This window comes from Leuresthes tenuis, unplaced genomic scaffold, assembly GCF_036924035.1.
Source record: "Leuresthes tenuis unplaced genomic scaffold, fLeuTen1.0.hap1 SCAF_14, whole genome shotgun sequence".
Lineage (NCBI taxonomy): Eukaryota > Metazoa > Chordata > Actinopteri > Atheriniformes > Atherinopsidae > Leuresthes > Leuresthes tenuis.
In genome coordinates, this window is record NW_027325368.1 from 1,919,730 (window position 1) to 1,942,299 (window position 22,570).

The 22,570-nt window shown below is 40.6% G+C and overlaps 2 protein-coding genes and 1 gene segment (V, D, J or C); 2 read left to right on the forward strand and 1 right to left on the reverse strand.

Moving 5' to 3' along the window:
* Positions 1–1,797: 1,797 nt before the first annotated feature.
* Positions 1,798–16,193, reverse strand: LOC140269115 (uncharacterized). Its single transcript, XM_072364138.1, has 6 exons — positions 15,955–16,193; positions 13,899–15,003; positions 11,495–11,680; positions 6,548–6,585; positions 4,425–4,601; positions 1,798–2,995 (listed from the first exon to the last, which is right to left on the reverse strand). Exons 1-6 carry the CDS (start codon positions 16,124–16,126, stop codon positions 2,046–2,048), a joined length of 2,628 nt encoding a protein of 875 aa, XP_072220239.1. The 5' UTR covers positions 16,127–16,193; the 3' UTR covers positions 1,798–2,045.
* On the forward strand, positions 11,229–12,294 carry LOC140268548 (immunoglobulin lambda constant 6-like). The segment is given in 2 exon segments: positions 11,229–11,768; positions 11,891–12,294. Coding segments are annotated over 2 exon segments (513 nt in total).
* A 2,017-nt stretch (positions 16,194–18,210) lies between the features above and the next one.
* Positions 18,211–20,156, forward strand: LOC140268510 (uncharacterized). Its single transcript, XM_072363418.1, has 2 exons — positions 18,211–18,416; positions 18,965–20,156. The coding sequence occupies exons 1-2, from the start codon at positions 18,245–18,247 to the stop codon at positions 20,140–20,142; spliced, it is 1,350 nt and encodes a 449-aa protein (XP_072219519.1). The 5' UTR covers positions 18,211–18,244; the 3' UTR covers positions 20,143–20,156.
* The last annotated feature ends 2,414 nt before the right edge of the window (positions 20,157–22,570 follow it).

Genomic DNA, 22,570 nt, shown 5'->3' on the forward strand with positions numbered 1-22,570 from the left:
ACACTCAGATATTCAGTTAAGAAAATACAACCTTCCGCCTGGTGATTCTAAACCGACTGCTGCTAGCCTATTCTTGGTAACTTCCGCTGGGTGTCACACTGAAACGTTCCGACATTGGACATTAACTAGCTTCTTCCTTTTTTCTCTTTGGGATTTCACAGCCATTGAGTTGCATTACTGTCATCTACTGGCCAATTAGTCCAAACCTGCTGCAGGTACCTTTTCCCCACAACTTTATTCCTGTGTTTACGCCTTTTTGTTTACTTCCGGCCAAGGTCCGACGATGGATGAGAACGACTTTCTTCCTCTGTTTTGGGAGTTTTCCGGCAGTTGGTTTCTTCTTTGTTACATTACCGCGCCCTTCTGTCTGTATCAGTCCACTACAGTCCCTTTTTAAAAGTCTTAACTTGCCCCGTTGTTCTTAAAAACACATCAACCTTCCGCTGCTTATTGTGTTCCCCGAACAACTCTTTACATCCTGTAATCTGCAGACCTGCACATAATGCCCGTCTCATTTCATCACATTTTGACACAGTATATAAAGATATGTTCCACTGCCTATCTTCATATAAATTACAACGTCCAGTGGCACGTTTCCACAAACTGAATAATATTCTACTCAGTTTGCTGAAAATATTTCAGTTTCTATTCAGTCCTCGATTTCCCTTTGATGACCCACTCCTAACACCTGACTTCTTGTCCAAGGCTCATGTTATTTCAACACATATGTTTAGAGTTACACCACTGTGGTTAAGCTTTATTTAAAGATACACTCACACTTGCTGAAAACGTGGCCTTACAAGTTTGGTTCTTTTATTCAGTGGTGATTCAACATGAGTTACTAACACTGAACATATTAAAAGCTGATGTCATCCACAAGTGGTCGAACATCCCACCAAACATTACACTAGAAAAGGTACATACACACTTCACAGTGAACTCAAAGAACCAACTAACTTATTTACACTGAGCCAAATTTCAAAGCATACATTGAATATAAAATGTAGTGTAAAGCATCTGATGAATTCAGAATATACTCAGCTATACACTTAGCTTCACATTTATTTAGAATATCTACCTTTATCTATTTTAGTATACAATTCATTTAGTGTCTTGTGTAATCTGCATTGAATTGGTGATGTCATGATAATAATTTGAATACATTATGTGAGGGATTTTATTTTCCCTTCTCACAATCGAATGTTGCTTTGTTGTTTTCTTCCTTTGCTTGATGTGAATATTCTTTTAAAAAATATGCATATACATATATATATGTCACATTTTAGAGAGCTAAAAATGCAAAAGGCCTGCTCATGAGGCAGTGTTCTGGTTGTTCATCTTGAGGGTCAATAAATCCCTTTTTTTTTGTGAAACTTTTCCCGCATATTTTACAAGAGAACAACTTGTCACCTGTGTGGATTCTTATGTGGGTCAGCAAAGTACGATGGTGACTAAAGCTTTTACCGCATGTTTGGCAAGCATATGGCTTCAAACCAGCGTGACTTCTGTGATGTTGCTCCATACTGCATTCATCCTTAAAATCTTTTCCACAAAGATCACATTTTACAGACTTTTTAGCTGACTCAGGATTAAACTGATGAATTCAGAATATACTCAGCTATACACTTAGCTTTACATTTATTTAAAATATCTACCTTTATCTATTTTAGTACACAATTCATTTAGTGTCTTATGTAATCTGCATTGAATTGGTGATGTCATGATAATCATTTTAATACATTATGTGAAGGATTTTATTTTCCCTTGTCACAATCGAATGTTGCTTTGCTGTTTTCTTCCTTTGCTTGATGTGAATATTCTTTGAAAAATGTGCATATACATATATATATGTCATATTTTAGAGAGCTAAAAATGCAAAAGGCCTGCTCACGAGGCAGTGTTCTGGTTGTTCATCTTGAGCTACCACAGAAACATGGCAGTGCAAATACAGACTCAATGGAAGAGAAACCAATTTGAATGTGACATTTTGGGAAAAAAATAAAAGTTACCTTTGTGAAAGTAAAATATCTACTCTTCCAATTGTTTCAAAATAACAACTTTTCATCTGTGTGAGTTCTCATGTGAGCTGTCAAGCTATGTTTAAAATGAAAACTTCTTCCACATGTTTCACAAGAATATACCTCACCAGTGTGGATTCTCATGTGAACCCCCAAGTAACTTTTTTGGTTGAAAGTTTTTCCACATATTCCACAAGAATATGGTCTTTCTCCAGAGTGAATAACCTTGTGAACCATTAAATTACTTCTCTGACTGAATTTTTTCCCACATGTTACACATGAAAAAGGCCTTTCACCTGTGTGGATTCTCACGTGGGTCAATAAATCACTTTTTCTTGTGAAACTTTTCCCGCATATTTTACAAGAGAACAACTTGTCACCTGTGTGGATTCTTATGTGGGTCAGCAAAGTACGATTGTGACTAAAGCTTTTACCACATGTTTGGCAAGCATATGGCTTCAAACCAGCGTGACTTCTGTGATGTTGCTTCATACTGCATTCATCCTTAAAATCTTTTCCACAAAGATCACATTTTACAGACTTTTTAGCTGACTCAGGATTAAACTGAGTCTCTGACATGGGAGAAAAGTTTACATAATCACTGTGACTTTTGTTTCTGTTATGTCTCTTCTTTGGCTTTATCTCAGCATTTCTACTTGATTCCAAGTTAATTTGCTTTCCTTCTTCCTGACTTTGGCTCACAGTTAAAGGAGAGTTTTGAGATAAAAGCAGGTCAGTGTTTGGTTCTGGTTCAGCGAAGTCACTTTCCTTATCACCTTGAGTTAACATAAAGTTATCAGTCTCCTGTTTTAGTACAAGCTGCTCCTCCTCCTGACTGGTGCAGAGTTCTTTCCATTCCTCTTTAATCTGTGGAGGTTCTGGTTCCCCCTGATCTAGGCTGGAGTTCCTCCCCTCGATATAGAGCTGTGGATCAGCAAGAACTTCCTCCTTTCTGCAGGTATGTTGCCGTGGGAGGTCTGGAGAGATAAAGCAACATAGGTAACCAGTTTGATGGTGGAAAACTCTTTTAAGGCTCTTGTAGTTTTAACTGCATGTAAAATAATGAGTCTAAGTTTTAATGGCCGGAGATAAATGTTATCTTTGACTTCACCAGGGCTTAGTGTCTCTTCCGTCTGCTGGTTTTTGACCATGTTTTCCTTGTTAATTTGGCACAAGCGCTGTGAATAAAAGCTTTAAGGGAACTTCCGCTTGCATGGCAGCACAGCACTGTACTCTCAATCTAAAAGGGTCAAGAGATGGGTGGAGTGAGCAGAAAGTCACTCCTAAATGGTGTTGCTCCATAGAAAACGGGCAACAAAGTCATGACACATTGCACTGTGGTTCGAGATCACCATCTGGGTAGCTACGGTATAAGAAAAGTTGTTGCCAAAAGGTGTCAAAAGATAAATGAATGTGCATCTAATGTAAACAGGTGAGAAGAATATTCATGATGACAAGTTGTCGAGGGAACATGTTTTGATATTTGGACAGAACATGCAAATGATTCTCTAACAAAGAGTAGGAGCGGTGGTCCTGACACTCTGCTTCCACTGAACACACTCGGTGGGTTTTTCTAACTTGTGTGTGAGGTGCAAATCTCTTAACCCACAAGTTTGCAGATGGATGGGTTTAGGTGTTTCAGATCTTTCTGCTTGGCTGTGGAGTCAGACCTGTCTGCAGCTGAACAGAGGCTATTCATATAATCTATTAAGAGGTTTAATGACAGGGATGCCAGCATCTCTGTTAGGCTACATGTGAGAAAGCTCTTCATGAAAGCTGTGAACAATCTGTATACATTTGTATCAATGTTAAATAGCAGCAGAAATATTTGTATTTTGTTTTGTCACTAATAGATTAGAAACAAATGCCGATTACTCTTTCCATGTGGACTCAATAGTAACCAATGTTTCACATTTCCTCCACACAGATATAAGTAAGATAACAGATTACAGGGCGAATAAAACACATAAAACCCTGTGTTTAAAACTCCGTGTTTACCAAAAGCAACAAACCAACATCATTTCCAGGTCGAAATGTAAAAAACAAATAATTTCTGTTTTTTAGGGTTTGCCATCATCAGGAGAAAAACACCAGAGAAAGAGATGATTCTGATTAATCTATTCATTTATAAGTCGCTTTATTCTGAAAGGTTGAACATAAAGTCCTCCAGAGCAGGTTATCATGGTGATCTAGCAGGTAAATTCCTACTGTGTCTTCGATATAACGTGAGATTAATACCAAATGTTTCTGCTTTAGAATTTAAATTTCATATTATTTGTGTCTGAAACATACTTAACTGCAGCATACTTAATGAACCTGAAATAAATGTGACGTAGAGCTCTGATTAGAGTTTTTATTAATAACATTCAGGTACTAAGTGATTCAGCCCATCACGGTGTTCCGTACCTGCTGTGTGGGAGTTTATTCGGGGTTTCCAGGTGATTTCCAGCAGTCTGCGCTGACGGTCGATCTCTTCCTCGTACTGGACGATGGTTTTCTCAAACTCTGTGAATATTTCTTCAGCAGCAGCAGTTAGTCGCTGGCTGATAAACTCTCTCAGATGCTGAGCTGAAGACATCGTTGCTGCTCACACTCAGATTTTCAGCTCAGACAACACCACCGTCCTCCTGCTGAGTCCAAACACGCTGCGGATGACGCCTTATTGTTTACTTCCGCTGGGTGTCACACTGAAAAGTTCCGACGGTGGACGTGAGTTAGCTTCTTCTTCTTTGAGGCTTTACGGCAGCTGACCTCTAAGAGTCATCACTGCCCTCTACTGGATGTATATACATCCAAACACGAACAAACGCTCCTCAATAATCCAGTTCCCATAAGGAGATCAAAAAGGTATCTTCCTCTCTGTCCTCTTCAGTACAGTCCAGCATGTTTTTGAGCCTGTTCCTGTTAGACCTTCTTTCAACGTCTCATGTCCCTTCTTTCTGCCACATATTTTCCACAACTAAACATCTGCAGCTCATCCAGAACGCTGCTGCTATAGTTTTAACCAGGACTAAGAGATCTGAACACATCACCCCAGTTTTAAAATCTTTACTCTGGCTTCCAGTCAGTCACAGAATAGATTTTAAAAGCCTGCTGATGGTTTATAAATCCCAGAATCTATGATATGTTCAGAGAATATAAACCCAGCAGAGTTCTGAGATCCAAGGACTCGGGTCAGCTGGTCCAGTCCAGAGTCCAGACTAAAAATTTAGACATTTTTAAATCCAGGTTAAAAACATTTCTTTTCTCATGTGTCTGTGCATGAAATCTGCAGGATATCTTTTCATTTATCGAGACCTTTGCTTGATTTGAATTATTTTCTTTCTTTCTCTTTATATTCTTTAACATATTTTAATGCTTTTTCTGCTCCAGGCTGCAATGCTTTTAATTTCATGTAAAGCACTTTGAATTGTTCTGTACACAAAATGAAATAAAATAAACTTGACTTGAATAACTAATGTGCACACATTACTGTTTCTGGCTGAGAAGAACCAGATGGATGTATCCCTGTTAGATTTAAGTTACAGTGAGCAGTCTTCCCTTTAACACTTGCTCTCTTTTAGTGCAACATGTATTCTCCCCCTTACATGTTGAATACATGTTACATCTTCTATCAAAACAAAATGAATTGCTTTAATTGTGCTGCTACATTTTCTTGATGTAAAAATAACCAGAAAATGTGTCAGATTTTCCCCTCTAAAACACAACAGTCAGTATTTATATTGAGTAATATCAATATTATGGATTAAAGCGTAAAAAGTAATATTTCATACAACAGAATCTTCTTCTTTGGGCATCTCCCTTTATCAGGGGTCGCCACAGCAAGTCGATCTTGCCTCATCAATTTGGCCCATGTGTATTTTTACGCCGGATGCTACCTCACCTCTCACCATTTATCCGGGACCGGCACAGACAGAATGTAAACTCCAAAATCTTTCAAACAATTTTCCCACATGTCCCAATATATTTGAATCTGTCACTTGTTGGGTCAGACTGAAGAAACTTCTTAGAACAGATAACAGTGTGTGTTACTAAATTCACCACCAAGCTGAATAAGTTTGTGGGAACATGAATGTTTTCTAGTCTTTCTGCATCATGTGACCCCATTTTCTTCATCTGCTGTCAGATTCAAATCAAGACCATGAAACCACACAGCAGCTTGAGCTGAGCTGTCAGTCAGCAGCAGCGGTCTTATCTGTGGGCCGCAGGGGCTGATGGGAGCTCTGAGGAGCTGTTAGAAAGCACGTGGCCCTGCTCTGATCTCACAGCTCGTCCTTGTTTGGCCTCGGCTGCATCAGAGCGCCACTTCTCCCCAGGTTCACCAGAGGAAACACCACTGCACAAAATGCTTTTCCTCCCAGCTGCTGCTCTGTGCTGTCTGTGTTCAGGTGAGTGTTTCCAGCCAATCAGGAGCCAACAAACTCCACCTGGAACAAACACTGTCACACTGACCTTCATCTGTCTGTCTGTGTCTCCACAGCGCTGGTTGCCATGGCAGCAGAGCTGATTCAGGACCAGTTAACACTGACCAGGAGAGTTGGTCAAAGTGTCTCCTTCAGCTGTGGAACTGACCAGTGTTATGTCAATGGTTATGTATTCTGGTACCAGAAGAAAGAAACAGAAACATTCAGAGTGATTCTTTATATTAACAAAAATAGTGGTCGTGTTTATAAAGGTTACAATCACACTCAGGAAGATGATTTCTCGGCTGTGAATAAACAGAACGGCTGGGAGTTGCAGATACAGAAAGTTAAACCCGATCATTCAGCCACCTACTACTGCAGCTGTTTGAAGGCTCCACAGTGAGAAATGATCCCTGCAGCCTGTACAAAAACCTTCAGATGAACAGATGTCAAACAGTGTTTGTGACATGAAGAGAGCAGTAAACCACAGCCCAGGTTCACATATTTCACCTCCATCTCAGACAGAGTCACAAACATACTGAGCTGAGGGAGTTTCTTCTTTACTGCTGTCTTTATTTATTTCAACTTTTATTCAACTTTTTCTTCTTATTCAGAGAAAATTTCTGAAGGTTCCAAGATAAAAACTGAAGATTTCAAAGATTTGTAGTGGAAAAGGATCCAAATGAAAGTTCAATACAGCAGAAATAAAAGCAGGACATTTTAAAGACATTTATTTAATCCTGAATGTTTTCATTCAAATGTTCAGATAAATATGAATCTCCTGTTTTCAGCTGCTGCTGGAATTTTGCATTTTCTATACTCTCTTAGTCAGTCAGTCGGGACAGAGACAAACAACCACAGACACTCACTCCTAAGGACAGTTTTAGAGACACATATTAACCAAACATGCATGTTTTTGGGGTGTGGAAGGAAGCCGGAGTGTAATACAAGCATTATCCAATCACATAAAAAATATTAAAAACCAACAGATTGATGATAAAAACCAAACATCAAAACTTCTCTTTGATCCTGAGACTAATTTTAGATTCTATTAATTGGATTTGATTGGCTTTTTTGATTACAATGAACTGGACTCTAATTGGCTTGACTTGGACTTTATTTGTGAATGATGATGATGATGATGCCCAGATATTCGTCTTTGAAGGCAGAGCCTTCAGTTATCAGGTCGTATAAATGAATAAATAGATGACTTTTGTTTGATTTGGCGCTATATAAATAAATTTAATTGAATTGACTAAACTTTTCAAACAGATTATTTCTATGTAAATAGAAAGTTGCAACTATTTTTTCAAGAACTTTAGACAAAAAAGGGAGATTGGATATAGGTCGATAATTAGCCAAAACTTCTGAATCAAGAGTAGGTTTTTTAAGTAAAGGTTTAATTACAGCAACCTTAAAAGTCAGAGGTACACATCCTGTCAACAAAGACCGATTGATCAAATCCAATATGGAAGTATTGATTAAGGGGAAAACCTCCTTGAACAGTCTGGTTCTGATTGGTTAGCACATATAAAACTGGTTTCTGCCTTCTTTCACCTTCGTAATGTTGTTAAAATCAGGAACATCCTGTCTCAGGGTGATGCAGAGAAACTGCTCCATGCATCTGTTCCTTCAGGACTGAACTACTGTAATTCTTTATTATTGGGCTGTCCCAATAAAGCCTCCAGCTGATCCAAAACCCTGCAGCCAGAGTTCTGATGAGATCTAACAGCAGAGATCATGTTTCTCCAGTTTTAGCTTCTCTTCATTGGCTCCCTGTTAAATTCAGAATAGAATTTAAGGTTCTTCTCCTCACATATAAAGCTCTTAATGACCGAGCTCCATCACATCTTAAAGATCTCACAGTTGGATATTTCCCCAACAGAGCACTTTGCTCTCAGGCTGCAGGTTTCCTTGTGGTTCCCAGAGTTTCTAAAAGCAGAATGGGAGGCAGAGCCTTCAGTTATCAGGCCCCTAAAAGCAGAATGGGAGGCAGAGCCTTCAGTTATCAGGCCCCTAAAAGCAGAATGGGAGGCAGAGCCTTCAGTTATCAGGCCCCTAAAAGCAGAATGGGAGGCAGAGCCTTCAGTTATCAGGCCCCTAAAAGCAGAATGGGAGGCAGAGCCTTCAGTTATCAGGCCCCTAAAAGCAGAATGGGAGGCAGAGCCTTCAGTTATCAGGCCCCTAAAAGCAGAATGGGAGGCAGAGCCTTCAGTTATCAGGCCCCTAAAAGCAGAACGGGAGGCAGAGCCTTCAGTTATCAGGCCCCTAAAAGCAGAATGGGAGGCAGAGCCTTCAGTTATCAGGCCCCTAAAAGCAGAATGGGAGGCAGAGCCTTCAGTTATCAGGCCCCTAAAAGCAGAATGGGAGGCAGAGCCTTCAGTTATCAGGTCCCTAAAAGCAGAATGGGAGGCAGAGCCTTCAGTTATCAGGCCCCTAAAAGCAGAATGGGAGGCAGAACCTTCAGTTATCAGGCCCCTAAAAGCAGAATGGGAGGCAGAGCCTTCAGTTATCAGGCCCCTAAAAGCAGAATGGGAGGCAGAGCCTTCAGTTATCAGGCCCCTAAAAGCAGAATGGGAGGCAGAGCCTTCAGTTATCAGGCCCCTAAAAGCAGAATGGGAGGCAGAGCCTTCAGTTATCAGGCCCCTAAAAGCAGAATGGGAGGCAGAGCCTTCAGTTATCAGGCCCCTAAAAGCAGAATGGGAGGCAGAGCCTTCAGTTATCAGGCCCCTAAAAGCAGAATGGGAGGCAGAGCCTTCAGTTATCAGGCCCCTAAAAGTAGAATGGGAGGCAGAGCCTTCAGTTATCAGGCCCCTAAAAGCAGAATGGGAGGCAGAGCCTTCAGTTATCAGGGCCCTAAAAGCAGAATGGGAGGCAGAGCCTTCAGTTATCAGGCCCCTAAAAGCAGAATGGGAGGCAGAGCCTTCAGTTATCAGGCCCCTAAAAGCAGAATGGGAGGCAGAGCCTTCAGTTATCAGGCCCCTAAAAGCAGAATGGGAGGCAGAGCCTTCAGTTATCAGGCCCCTAAAAACAGAATGGGAGGCAGAGCCTTCAGTTATCAGGCCCCTAAAAGCAGAATGGGAGGCAGAACCTTCAGTTATCAGGCCCCTAAAAGCAGAATGGGAGGCAGAGCCTTCAGTTATCAGGCCCCTAAAAGCAGAATGGGAGGCAGAGCCTTCAGTTATCAGGCCCCTAAAAGCAGAATGGGAGGCAGAGCCTTCAGTTATCAGGCCCCTAAAAGCAGAATGGGAGGCAGAGCCTTCAGTTATCAGGCCCCTAAAAGCAGAATGGGAGGCAGAGCCTTCAGTTATCATTATATTTCAGTTATTCAGTTATAAGTAAAGGTTTAATTACAGCAACCTTAAAAGCCTGTCAACAAAGACCGATTGATCAAATCCAATATGGAAGTATTGATTAAGGGGAAACTCTCCTGGTTGGGATTGGGTCTAAAATCCCATTTTTTGCCTCAGTGCCTGTCAGACATATTGAAAAGTTGAGCCAGAATCTGAGCCCCTGTTGTAGCTGCTTTCTGTTGCTGCTGCAGAGGAGCTTACATGCACATCCAGAGCAAAATGAAAAAGAAGAGACCAGAACAGACAGTCATGTTGATCTGAACATGAGAGAAACACATCATGGAGCTGAAATATGATACTGCTTCATCATGTGGGCTGTTCAGCTCAGCTGACACATTCAACAGCAGACAGGTTTTTGTATCAGTCTCAATCACTGTGTGGAGGATACCTCATCTTTGTCTCTGGAACTAAACTGTATGTAACAGGTAAGAACAAACATTTATTTTCCTTCAGTTGTTTTATTGTAGAAGTTAAAATGTGTTTAAAGTCAGTTTCTGCTGCTTCAGGCTTTACATGTTAGTTTTTTCATCATTAGTAGAGAATTCATCATGCAGCCATTGTTCCAGAAGAAAAGCTCAATCATTGCTGAAAACATGTTGAAATCTCACTGAACAACTAAACTTATTCTTTATTTCTGCAAATATTAGTGATGTTCCAACATTAATTTTATATCTGTGTGCTTCTGTATTTTAAATCCATTCTAACTAAAAATAAGTCCATGAGACAATTACACGCTCAGATGTTTATCTTTTTCAGACAAAATATTGTTTTGGAAAATCAGCTAAAAAAAAAGAAGAGAAACTAACTGAAGATGAAACATGTTTGAAGGAAATTTTGCGCATATTTTAGTCAGAAAGTTCAATTTTGACAGACAATATGAGGCAACTTATTAAAGCACAAACGCTTCTGTTTGTATGTTTCAAGACTGATGAACAAAATGGAAAAATAAGAAGAAAAGTGTAATATTAAGAAATAAGTTTAATAAAAAGAAGAAAAGTATTTGGATGTAAATATGTAACACGTGTCAAATATGTCCTTTTAAAGTTAAATCATTCTATCATCATTAATTGGATCATAGATGTGATCGTTATAAATCTACGGAAACTTTTACACTCATGAACTCTTTGTTGTATTTGTCTTTATTTAGAAAAGTTTAAACCGGCTGAAAAATCATTGAAAAAATCTGATTTGCTGTTTTCTGGTGATTAGACCAAAGTAAATGTTGGTGAAAATTAGATTTCCGTCCATCCATTTTCTATAGCCGCTCCATCCTATTCAGGGTTGGAGGGGCTGGAGTCTATCCCAGCTGCCACTGGGCGAGAGGTGGGGTACACCCTGGATGGGTCACCAGTTCATCACAGGGCCACAGATACATGATATTAAAGTGTCTGACATCATATTTCATTTCAAAGAGCAATAAAAGATGAAAGAAGTTGTGTAATAACTCAGTTTTATTGTAATAAACCACGTCCACCTGTTCCACACGGTGACATGAGGTGATGAGTGTGTTTGATATGAAGCTGAATACAGTGTATGTAGTGAACTTTGTGCTGTATTGATGAGGAGTTTAGTGATCAGAGTCCATGTAGTTTCCAGGATCAGACTGAATGCAGTGCAGTGCTGGAAGCTGCTGCTGACTGTGTGAATGTGTGTGTGTGCTGCTTGTTGCTGCTGTCAAACTTCAGATGAGCAGGTAGTGAAGCCCGTGGTGAGCGTGTACCCAGCAGCATCCAGAGTCCACCTGGAGGGGAAGAGCTCCCTGCTGTGTCTGGCCTCAGACATGTTTCCTCCTCTGGTCCAGTTCTCCTGGAAAAGACAGAAGAAGAACGGTGGTCTGGAGGAGCTGCCCCCTGCTGAGGGAGAGCAGCTGGAGCTCAGAGAGTCGGGACGCACCGCCGCCATCTTGCTGATCCGTCAGCAAGAGAACAGCTCGTATAAATACAGCTGCTACGTGGAGCACGAGGGGGGCACAGTGGAGGCCCAAACACAGCAAGGTAATGAAGGCTTGGTGACTGTGTTCAGCAGTGATTCAGCTTCATGTGGAGACGCTGTCAAAGAGAGCAGAGGAGCAGAGGACTGACATTTCTCATTGCAGCTCCAACATTTTCTGTTTCAGACGTTTCTCCTTGGCTTCTTCAGAGGTTCCAGAGACAAGTGAAGCTGCTGTGCCTGCTGTACACGGTGCTGATAGTGAAGAGTCTGGTGTACTGCTGTGGACTCTCTCTGCTGATGATCCTCAGAAACAAGGGACCGTCCACCAGCTGCACACATGCTGACTGACTGTTTTCTGCTCGCCTTTTCTCACCATCAAATCTCATCCATTCATCACTTTGATCAGTATTCACAAACCTTACTGAGGATGTGTTGCAGAAACTGAATGAAGCTGAATTATTAGCTGCCTTGTAGATATTTCAGCATTTAACAACATTTCTCTCTTTTTAATATTCTCTATATGCACAGTGTGGCTGCTTCTTCACATTTATTCACTTCAATATTCTCAATAAAGTGAAAAATAACCTTGTTGCTGTTTGTTTCTCTGCTTGTTTGCAGGTTAGGTATGTTGACAGCCATTTGACTGTGGTTTTAAGTCTCTTCCTCTCATTTCATTTGCTCTCTTTATTCCTCTCTTACCCTGTGAATAAATGAATAAATAAAGAAGTGATTGAGCTCAGTTCAGCTGTGTGGGTGGAGGGCTCAGTGGTAAAAAGGTTTCCAGAAAGCAGAGAAAAGACCAACAGCAGGGGGGGGGGGGGGGGGGGGTGATGAGTGTGTGCAGCAGCAGATATGAATCTGTTCTCAGTGGTTATTAGGACAGAAAAACCTGCTGACAGACAATCAGACTTCCTTTCCTGCAGCTGTGTGGGTTTCTGCTCTGCAGCCTCCACACCGTTAGCTGTGGCTTTGCTCTTTAATAACACAACGACAGTTACCGTCTGTGTTCTTCATCTGTGAGAGAAACAGCTCAAACCATCACCTCAGAGCTGAGAAATGAGCCTTGATGGAATAAAAGGAGCAGAAACCTCCTGCAGTCTGCTTGTTTTACAATATGTTTGCAAAGGCAAAATAAAGTGAAACTTGGACCACCTCTTCCTTTTGGGGATAGAGACAGCTGGTCGAGACATTGCCTACTTTCCAGTAAGGAAAGTTTGTATAGTCCTGCAGATAAATTAAGTTTCTCGTCCCTTCTATTGACATCTGATTTCATGTCTGACTGCTTTGTTTAGTCTCATTTTGATCAAAAGTACATCTCATAGTTTCCATAGTGCCCCATCAACACAAGCTGTGTTCAGTTTCCTAACAGCTTCTTTAAAAGGGTGGATAATTAACTGTTTGTTAAATATCTACCATCCACCAAGAGATAACAGTCCAAAATGACCAGCTATCCAACAATAAATCATTGATTTGTGTCTGATATCTAAAAGCTTTTTTCCTACTTTGACAGAACTTAACTTGTGCTAATTTCCCACTTTGGACCCACTCCAAGAAGCTGACCTCTTGAACAACGCTGATGTCATTTCAACACACACATTTTCACTCAGATTGCGTGTGAAGCTTTAAATAAAGATAAAAAAGTAAAATGATGCTTTAGAGGTTTGTTTCTTTCATCCCACAGAAATTCAACATGAGTCACTAACACTGAACATCAGAAGTCCACAATCACCCCACCTCAGATTAAACTGGAAACTGTGAAGAACTCACAGAACCAACAAGTTCTTCTAACTGGGCAAAATCTCTGTTCATAAAATGATCTAAAAGTCACATGTGCCTGACTGAAAGTTAAGTAAGTATACACTCTGCTTGAGTTCAGTTAAAGACTAAATGAAGCGGGTAAATGCTAAAAATGCTAAAAAGCTTTCTCTAGAGAATGTTTGGTTTGTTCGTTTGAGGTACCAAAGAAACATTGCAACACGGAGGAGAAACCACTTTAATCAGGATGTTTTCTAAAATACTTTTTAAAAAACAATAATTTAATATAGTTAAAAGTAAAAAAAAAAAGTTACAGTAAATCATAACTTTCCAGATGTTTCATTAGAATACAACTTCTCACGGTTGTTCTCGTGTGAACCTTCAAATTATTGCTCTGCCTGAATCTTTTTCCACGTGTTCAGTAAAAACATGGTCACTCTCCAGTGTGGATTCTCTTGTGCATTGACAAAGTACTGCTATATGTGAATGTCTTTCCACACGTTCCACATGAAAACGGCTTCTCACCCGTATGGGTTCTCATGTGGGCTAACAAATTATTTTTTTGTGTAAAACTTTTCCCACATATTTTACAAAAATAGGACTTCTCCCCTGTGTGAGTTCTCATGTGAACCTTCAAATTATTGCTCTGCTTGAATTTTTTTCCACATGTTCCACAGGAATATGGTCTTTCTCCAGTGTGGATTTTCATGTGAACTGACAAAGTACTGCTATATGTGAATTTTTTTCCACATGTTCTACAAGTAAAAGGCTTCTCACCTGTATGGGTTCTCGTGTGGGCTAACAGATTATTTTTCTGCGTAAAGCTTTTCCCACACATTTTACAGAAATAGGACTTCTCCCCTGTGTGGGTTCTCCTGTGAGCAGTCAAATGACTACTCTGAGTGAAGCTTTTCCCACATGTTTCACAAGAAAACAGCTTCTCACCTGTGTGAATTCTCCTGTGGGGTAACAAATTACTTTTTCGGGTAAAACATTTCCCACAGGTTTCACAAGCGTATGGCTTCACACCTGTGTGGATTTTGAGATGTTCCTTCATAATGTACTTATCCCTGAAGACCTTTCCACAAACATCACACTTTCCAGACTTTTCACCTGATTCAGTATTAGACTGATCCTCTGACAAGAGAGAGCTGTCAGCATGATCACTGTGACTGGTGTTTCTGTGAGGTATCTTCTTTGGCTGTATCTCTACATCTGAAATGGATTCTGAGTCTGTATGCCTGTTTCCTTCCTGATTTTGGCTCTCCATCAAGGGAGAGTTTTGAGTGAAAAGCTGGTCAGTCGCTGCTTCTGCTTCACTGACATCATCTTCCTTACAGGTCAGAGTCAACATGAAGGCATCAGTCTCCTGCTTTAGGACAAGCTGCTCTCCTTCCTGACTGGTGCAGAGTTCTTCCTGTTCCTCTTTGATCTGTAGAAGCTCTGGTACCTCCTGGTTCAGACCGGAGTCCTTCTCCTGGTTAGGGGGTGTCTGGTCAGCGAGATCTTCCTCCTCCTTAGAGATATTTTGCTGTGGGAGATCTGGAAAGACAAAGGAACAGAAGACATAGGTTGCTAATGTGGTGAGCTGCCCAGAGAACAACGGGTGTCATTACCAGCGGGTGAGAAAGCATATCGTTCATGTCATCTTGGTATGCTGTCTCTGCTGTTTCTGTGGGACAGAAACTGTAGCTTTACGCAAACGACAAGAACAGAAATTCACATTTTTGTCCTTTTCACCTGGCTTAAATGCAGCAAAAAGACTTTAAGGGGTCCCTTTAAGTTGCACCAATCTGCAACACCATCCAAAAAAAGTGCACCCCATGTAAAAACGGGCTCACTGTCGAACAGGATTTAAACGCCACAGCACGGCGCTTTATCCCGGTGGTATTTTGTCACATTCCACCAAGACTAAAGCGCAATTGCTGATGATTTTATCGGAAACTCTGACGATAACCCCCTTCGGAGCGCATCAAAAGCTGTTTCTGCTCGGGTTTGTGGGAAGTTCTGACTGAACCACCATCGGACAATCCTCCATCTGACCAGGCTGCTTTTTTATGTCTTACTGCAATATGTTCTGTCCTAACGGCACAAAACTAAATGTTTTGTTTTCGGGGGATAGAGACAGCTGGCTGAGACATTGCCTACTTTCCAGTAAGGACGTCCAGTTTGTATCGTCCTGCAGACAGATGTGAGGTACTGAAAGGTGAATTGTGCAGCTTCTATTGAAACTCTGATTTAATGTCTTACTGCTTTATTCAGATCAAAAGTACATCTCCTGTCTCTAATCTCTGTAGGAATCTTCTGCTTCAGTCAGGTTTCCATAGTTTTTCCTACTTATTGTATGTTTTTGTGTTTGTCTGAAAAATAGCTGCAGCTGCACCGTAACTTTCTCTGTGAGCCTGAAATAAATGTAACGTAGAGCTCTGATCAGGATCCTCCATCAGTCAGATTCATGTGTGAGTTCATGCAGCCCATCACGGTGTTCCGCACCTGCTGTGTGGGAGTTTATTCGGGGTTTCCAGGTGATTTCCAGCAGTCTGCGCTGACGGTCGATCTCTTCCTCGTACTGGACGATGGTTTTCCCAAACTCTGTGAATATTTCTTCAGCAGCAGCAGTTAGTCGCTGGCTGATAAACTCTCTCAGATGCTGAGCTGAAGACATCGTTGCTGCTCACACTCAGATATTCAGCTCAGACAACACAACATAGCCTTCCCCCAGCTGTGCACAAAGATGTAGCGACTGGTGCTTCATTATTTACTTCCGGTGAGTGTTACAATTGTGAAGTTCGACGGTGGACGTGGGATAGTTTGTTTTCGTTCCGCCTTTAATTCTCATTGTACGTCCGTGTTGCTTCTTTCTCGAGAAATTAAAAAAGTAAAACACCACAGAATTATAAACTGAATTTTATATCAACTGAATTAAAATGCATTACATCTGAATATGAAAATCAAACCGTTTTAAAAAATAATGTAAATGAATAAATATTTACTTTGGTCAGATCCAACCTGGAAAAGTATCTTTTATTTTGGATGGTCCAAAATATTTCAGCCCCTTTTCCCACATGTCCCAATATATTTGTTTCTGTTACAAGTTGGCTTGGAATGAGATTATTTCTACGTGTCCAAATTTTAGTGTATACCAGCATTTAAATAAAAAATCTTATTCTGACAGAAGAAACTCTCAGCTCAGTATGTTTGGGACTGCTTGAGATGGAGGGAACCTGCTGTGTTTTACTGCTTTTCCCCGTCACTGTTTGACATCTGTTCATTGAAGGTTTCTGTACAGGCTACAGGGATCATTTCTCACTGTGGAGACCAGAATTCTGGGAAACCCTCTTTCTGTGGAAGATCTGAATAACAGAAATGTATTCTAAGTTTGAATAAAAGCAACTGGACTTCTTTTTCTTGGTTCTTGAAGACATTCCAAGGGTTCCTCAGCACTAACTACTTGGTGGTTTCAGCTGGGAAGCAGTTGAAAGACTCTTTAAGGTTACATGTGTCATTGACTCACCTGACCATTATGTGGGTCTTTTGAGTCATTCTCAGCTATGAGTTGTTTTACCTGTCTGACCAAGCATGTTTTGGTCAGAAAGTCCAACGTGTGACAGGTTGTGAAACTGCCTGGAGAGGAGATTCGAGGCTACATAATAGGTGCTGGGATTTTCAAACCTGAGACCACCTCCTCAATGCAACGTTGCTTATTCCAGTTTACCATAGATGGCTTCCCTGTGCACTGTACACATTACTGTCCTCAAAAGAGCGTCCCTTCTCCTTAAGATGAAGTAAACTACTTGGTCTTGACCCAAGGAGCTCCTGTGTTGTGCCATGTGATTGTGAGGTGATTCTTAAGTTTCTTCTTTATAAAGATATGTACTCTTTTCGCTGCACTGCAGGACCACTCAGTTTGTGTTCGTTGTCCTTTGGCTGAATCATTCTCTGTCTGAGGGTGTTGTACTTGGAGAAGAATTCTCTCATTCCACCCAAGGAAAGACAATATTTTTGCACCTGTTCTTGTTGGCTCCTTTATTTGTGTTGTTTGGTCCTAAGCTGATTTGGCCCAGGCCCGGTTTGGATATCCACAGCTTTAAAGTGCTTTCTTAATTTGCTTGAGGTCCTTTTGTTTTGCCCCAGCCTTAGTCATGTTCAGCTTAATGGTGCTGTGTTCTGATGACAGCCAGTTTATGTCCCAGTGGGTGATGTGAGTCAAAGAGCAGGTACTGGTATGTGTGTGTCGGACCAAACAAAAAAAATGGGCTGTGAAAGAAGCGCTACAGATATATGAGTGTAAGTTTTTTTTTATGAGCCCAGGATAGAGGGATGTTTGAGCAGGGAAACGTAACATCCTGTTTTAATGTTAAGACCTTTTATTTTGAAAGCAAGTAGTTCTGTGGTTGACCTGTAACTAAAGGTGAAGATTAAAAGTGGCCGCTGTTGGAATGCTTTTAACACTATGTGTGGTTCTTTTGTTGTCTTCAGTATATAAGTTCAAGAAGACCCTCGGCTACATGAGGGTGAGATGAATTAAAGGTGTAACTGGTTTGCTTTGAATGTAGATACATCCCATAGAAGGCAGTAATGGAACTGCATGGATGCAAACTGCCTTAAAGCACCGCGGAAGAAAAAGAAGAAGAAGAAGATGCTAACTCACATCCACCGTCGGAACTTCAAAGATGTGACACTGACCGGAAGTAAACAATAGGCCGTCAGTCGCAGCGTGTTTGGACTCATCTGGAGGACGTCTGTGTTGTCTGAGCTGAATATCTGAGTGTGAGCAGCAACAATGTCTTCAGCTCAGCATCTGAGAGAGTTTATCAGCCAGCGACTAACTGCTGCTGCTGAAGAAATATTCACAGAGTTTGAGAAAACCATCGTCCAGTACGAGGAAGAGATCGACCGCCAGCGCAGACTGCTGGAAATCACCTGGAAACCCCAAATAAACTCCCACACAGCAGGTACGGAACACCGTGATGGGCTGAATGAACTCACACATGAATAGGACTCATGGAGGATCCTGATCAGAGTATACTGTAGTCTATAATTGTAATTATTAAAATAATTATCCATCTAAAATTCTAGTCAAGTAAAAGGAAAAATAGCTGATTTAGAGTTCACTCAGAATAAAATAGGTTAGTTTCTGTCCTACAAATTTCCCAAGGGTACTTCCTCTTACTGTTGTCCAGATCTCTGGAACAAACTGCCTGCTGATCTGTGTCTACATTCAAAACTGAACTGAAATGATTCTTAAAAACCTACAGATAATCGTTGTGTGTGTGACTGTATGAAAGTGAAGCAGTTGTGTACTTTCCTAAATAATTTTGGGATTTGTGTGGATCTCTCATAGTCTGTTTTTCTTCAGCATGTTGGTTTACATGCTGTGAAATGTGCTTTATAGACAAAATACCTGTGTTCTCTCCCCCAAAAACCAGAACAAAGCCAGGATATTATGTCAGAAAGGCCACTCTGTATATAACTAATTTCTTGTGTTCTTTTGTACCTTCAGTCCTTCCACAGCAACATGTCTGTAAAGAGGAGGAAATATCTGTTGACCAAACACTCTGTAATCAAGAGAGGAGCCCCAGTCTGAATCAAGAGGAACCTGAAACCTCTCAGATTAAAGAGGAAGAGGAGGAATTCTGCACTGGTCAAGAGGGAGAGGAGATTGTCCTGAAGCAGGAGACTGACACCTTTATGTTGACGCCCACTTATCAAGAATGTGACTTCAGTGAAGCAGAAACAGAAACTGACCAGCTTTACTCTCATAACTCTCCCTTAATTGAGAGCCAACATCAGGATGGAATAAATATTATAAACTTAGGATCAAGTAGAGATAAAGAGAGGAAGCCAAAGAAGAGAAACACAAGTCGCAGTAATAATGGTGACAATTCTCTCTTTTCAGAGAATATGTCTAATATTGAGTTGGATGAAAAGTCTGTAAAATATGATGTTTGTATAAAAGCTTTGAAGGATAAGTACGGTATGGAGGAACATCCTAGAATCCACGAAAGTTCGAAGCCATATGCTTGCCAAACATGTGGGAAAAGCTTCTTGCACAATCGTTCTTTGCATACCCACATGAGAGTCCACACAGGTGAGAAGTTGTCCTCTTGTAAAATATGTGGGAAAAGTTTTACTCAAAATGGAAATCTTTTGACCCACATGAGAATCCACACCGGTGAGAAGTTGTTCTCTTGTAAAACATGTGGGAAAAACTTTATTCGAAAGAGCGGTCTGTTGATTCACATGAGAATCCACACAGGTGAGAAGCCTTTTTCATGTGCAACATGTGGGAAAAGATTCAGTCAGGGGGCTCATTTGTTGGCCCACATGAGAATGCATACGGGTGAAAAGTTGTTCTCTTGTAAAACATGTGGGAAAAGTTTTACTCGAAAAAGTGGTCTGTTGACCCATATGAGAATCCACACAGGTGAAAAACCTTTTTCTTGTAGGATATGCGGGAAAAATTTTAGTCAAAGCAGTAATTTGATGGTTCACATGGGAATCCACTCTGGAGAAAGACCATATTCTTGTGGAATATGTGGGAAAAATTTCAACCAAAGAAGTTATTTGACAGTTCACATGAGAGTCCACACAGGTGAGAAGTTGTATTCTTGTGAAATGTGTGGAAAAAGTTTCAGTGTCAGACGCAGTTTGGCTGCCCACATGAAAATTCACAGTTGAGAAGTTGTATTCTTCTGAAGCCATTTAAAAGATGAAACTTGACTGTCATCGGATGTCGCCATCAAATTGATATTGATTAGTCATCAACCCAGGAATGGACTTCTGATCATTTCTGTCCAAAATGTCAGAACTTGCTGTTTGGCGAAGCCAACTTAACCTTCTGTTTTACAGGAAAATCCCATTTGATGACGGTTTCTGTCTGATGATTTGTTGTGTGAAGAAAGTTTTTTTTTCCTTTGTTGAAGTTGGGCCGTTTGAAGTGTGAATGAGCGGTCGGTGGCCTACCTGCGGTACACAGCACTCACACTGGAGACGCAGACGTTCCTTTACAGCTGTGCTAAAGCAAGGTGGTGAAAATTTCACCATCTCAAACAACTGAAAACTAGATTTCTTTACTGTTTGGCCTGTATTGTGGATATTTCCATTGTGGCCCTCGTGCATCAAACACTTTCTCCAGCACAGAACATCTGCACTGCATCTGCACTGCAACACCTTTCATCATAGTGTGTTTACGAACAGTCTGAGTTTAAACATTGTGGACTATGTTACTCAAACCCACTCTGTTTAACTATCTAATGAAGAAGTCACACATTGTAAATGTCAGTAAATCTTAGATAAAAGTTTAGCTTTGGTCCTGTTTTGAAAAGCTTTTATGTGTGTAATGTATGTATTAGGGTTAGGTCTCATGTCCACATAGTGCTGTGTGGATATAAGCCATCAGAAGTCACCTATTTTTTCTTTAACTCTTCAAACGAGTTAAAGTTGACAATGAAGTGATTGTAAATTGATGGTAAAGTATGCTGCATACTTACATTTCACTGAATCATACAGTATTCCCCTTTATAGTTCTTCATTTTTAGTGGATTTGTCTGATTTTGTTATAGACGAGACAATAATTTATATACCACATTCATGCAAAACTTCTATACAAAGTGCTTTTCCACAAGCTGAGGTTGGAAATGGCAAAAAACCTTCAAATGAAAGGTGGAAACATTAAATCCATCCCATAATCTATTCGGTTATTAAACTTCAAAGCTTTTCTTCATGCTAACTTGAGCCAAATGAAGGAAAAACACTTTTCTTTGTGAGTTTTATGGTTTCAGACTTTTGAGATGACACTAACAAATATTTGGAGATTGTCGACATTCAATAAACAAGAACATTCTGAATGTTTCATCATGTATTTTGTGCTGATTTATGCCACGACTGTGAAATTCTGGATGGATGCCAGAATCAAAAACTGTTGTGAAACATTGAAACATACATAACTTACATAAAATGAACATAGAATGGCCTCCTGTTTAGACCAGACTTCGACGTTACCATCCTGTTAAAAACAGAACTGATGGCTTTTGTTACTTTTATTTTGTAGCCTTAAAATTCAGATCATGAACTTTAATTTGGGAGTCCCAGCTGGATGAAGGTTTTAGGAAATAAAGCTCAGATGTGGAAAGTTTTTTCTGTTTTCAGTCGGTCAGATAAGCCGTGTCGCTGATGTGTTTTCTTTTTTGTTTCCTCCATCTTTTAAAAAGAAATAAAACGTTTAAAAGGTGTAGAGTTGGTGCCAAGTGGACCTTTTGTGGTCCAGTGAAATCAGTCACAGCATGAACTAGCAGTAACATTAAAGTGTTTTACAGCCAGCATCTAAGCAGTAAAACATAGTGACAGTGCAGGATAAGTTTTTCATCAGTCCTTTTATTGATTTGAAATAACTGGTTAAATGCAAAGTCTTCCAGTTTGTTTTAGTTAACGCCGACCTTTGCTCTGTCATGACTCCCATGGTTTGTGCTTTCCTTCTGGTCTTCAGTTTCCTTCCTGCTCCTTTGTTAGTTTACTTCCTGTTTTATTTTGTAGTATTTTGTTGACTTTACGTCATGTTTCACACCTGCTTTCCATCGTCTCACCTGCTGTTTCTTTGTAATTTACTCCCTCTGTGTCAAGATTTATGCTTTGATTCATGTCTTCTCTTGTCATTTCCTGTCTTAATGACAAACTAAATCCGTCACGTCTGAAGACAGAGTGGGAAAAGAATGAAGGTCAGTAGAAATTCAGCTCCATTATTGAATGAAGTCAAACACGTTGAAGAGTTCAATCAGAGTTGAGGAGCTGTGTGGATTTGTAGTTGTGTATTTTCATCCCAGCTGTTCAACAACAGATAACAGTGTGTGTTACTAAATTCACCACCAAGCTGAATGTGTTTGTGGGAACATGAATGTTTTTTAGTCTTTCTGCATCATGTGACCCCATTTTCTTCATCTGCTGTCAGATTCAAATCAAGACCATGAAACCACACAGCAGCTTGAGCTGAGCTGTCAGTCAGCAGCAGCGGTCTTATCTGTGGGCCGCAGGGGCTGATGGGAGCTCTGAGGAGCTGTTAGAAAGCACGTGGCCCTGCTCTGATCTCACAGCTCGTCCTTGTTTGGCCTCG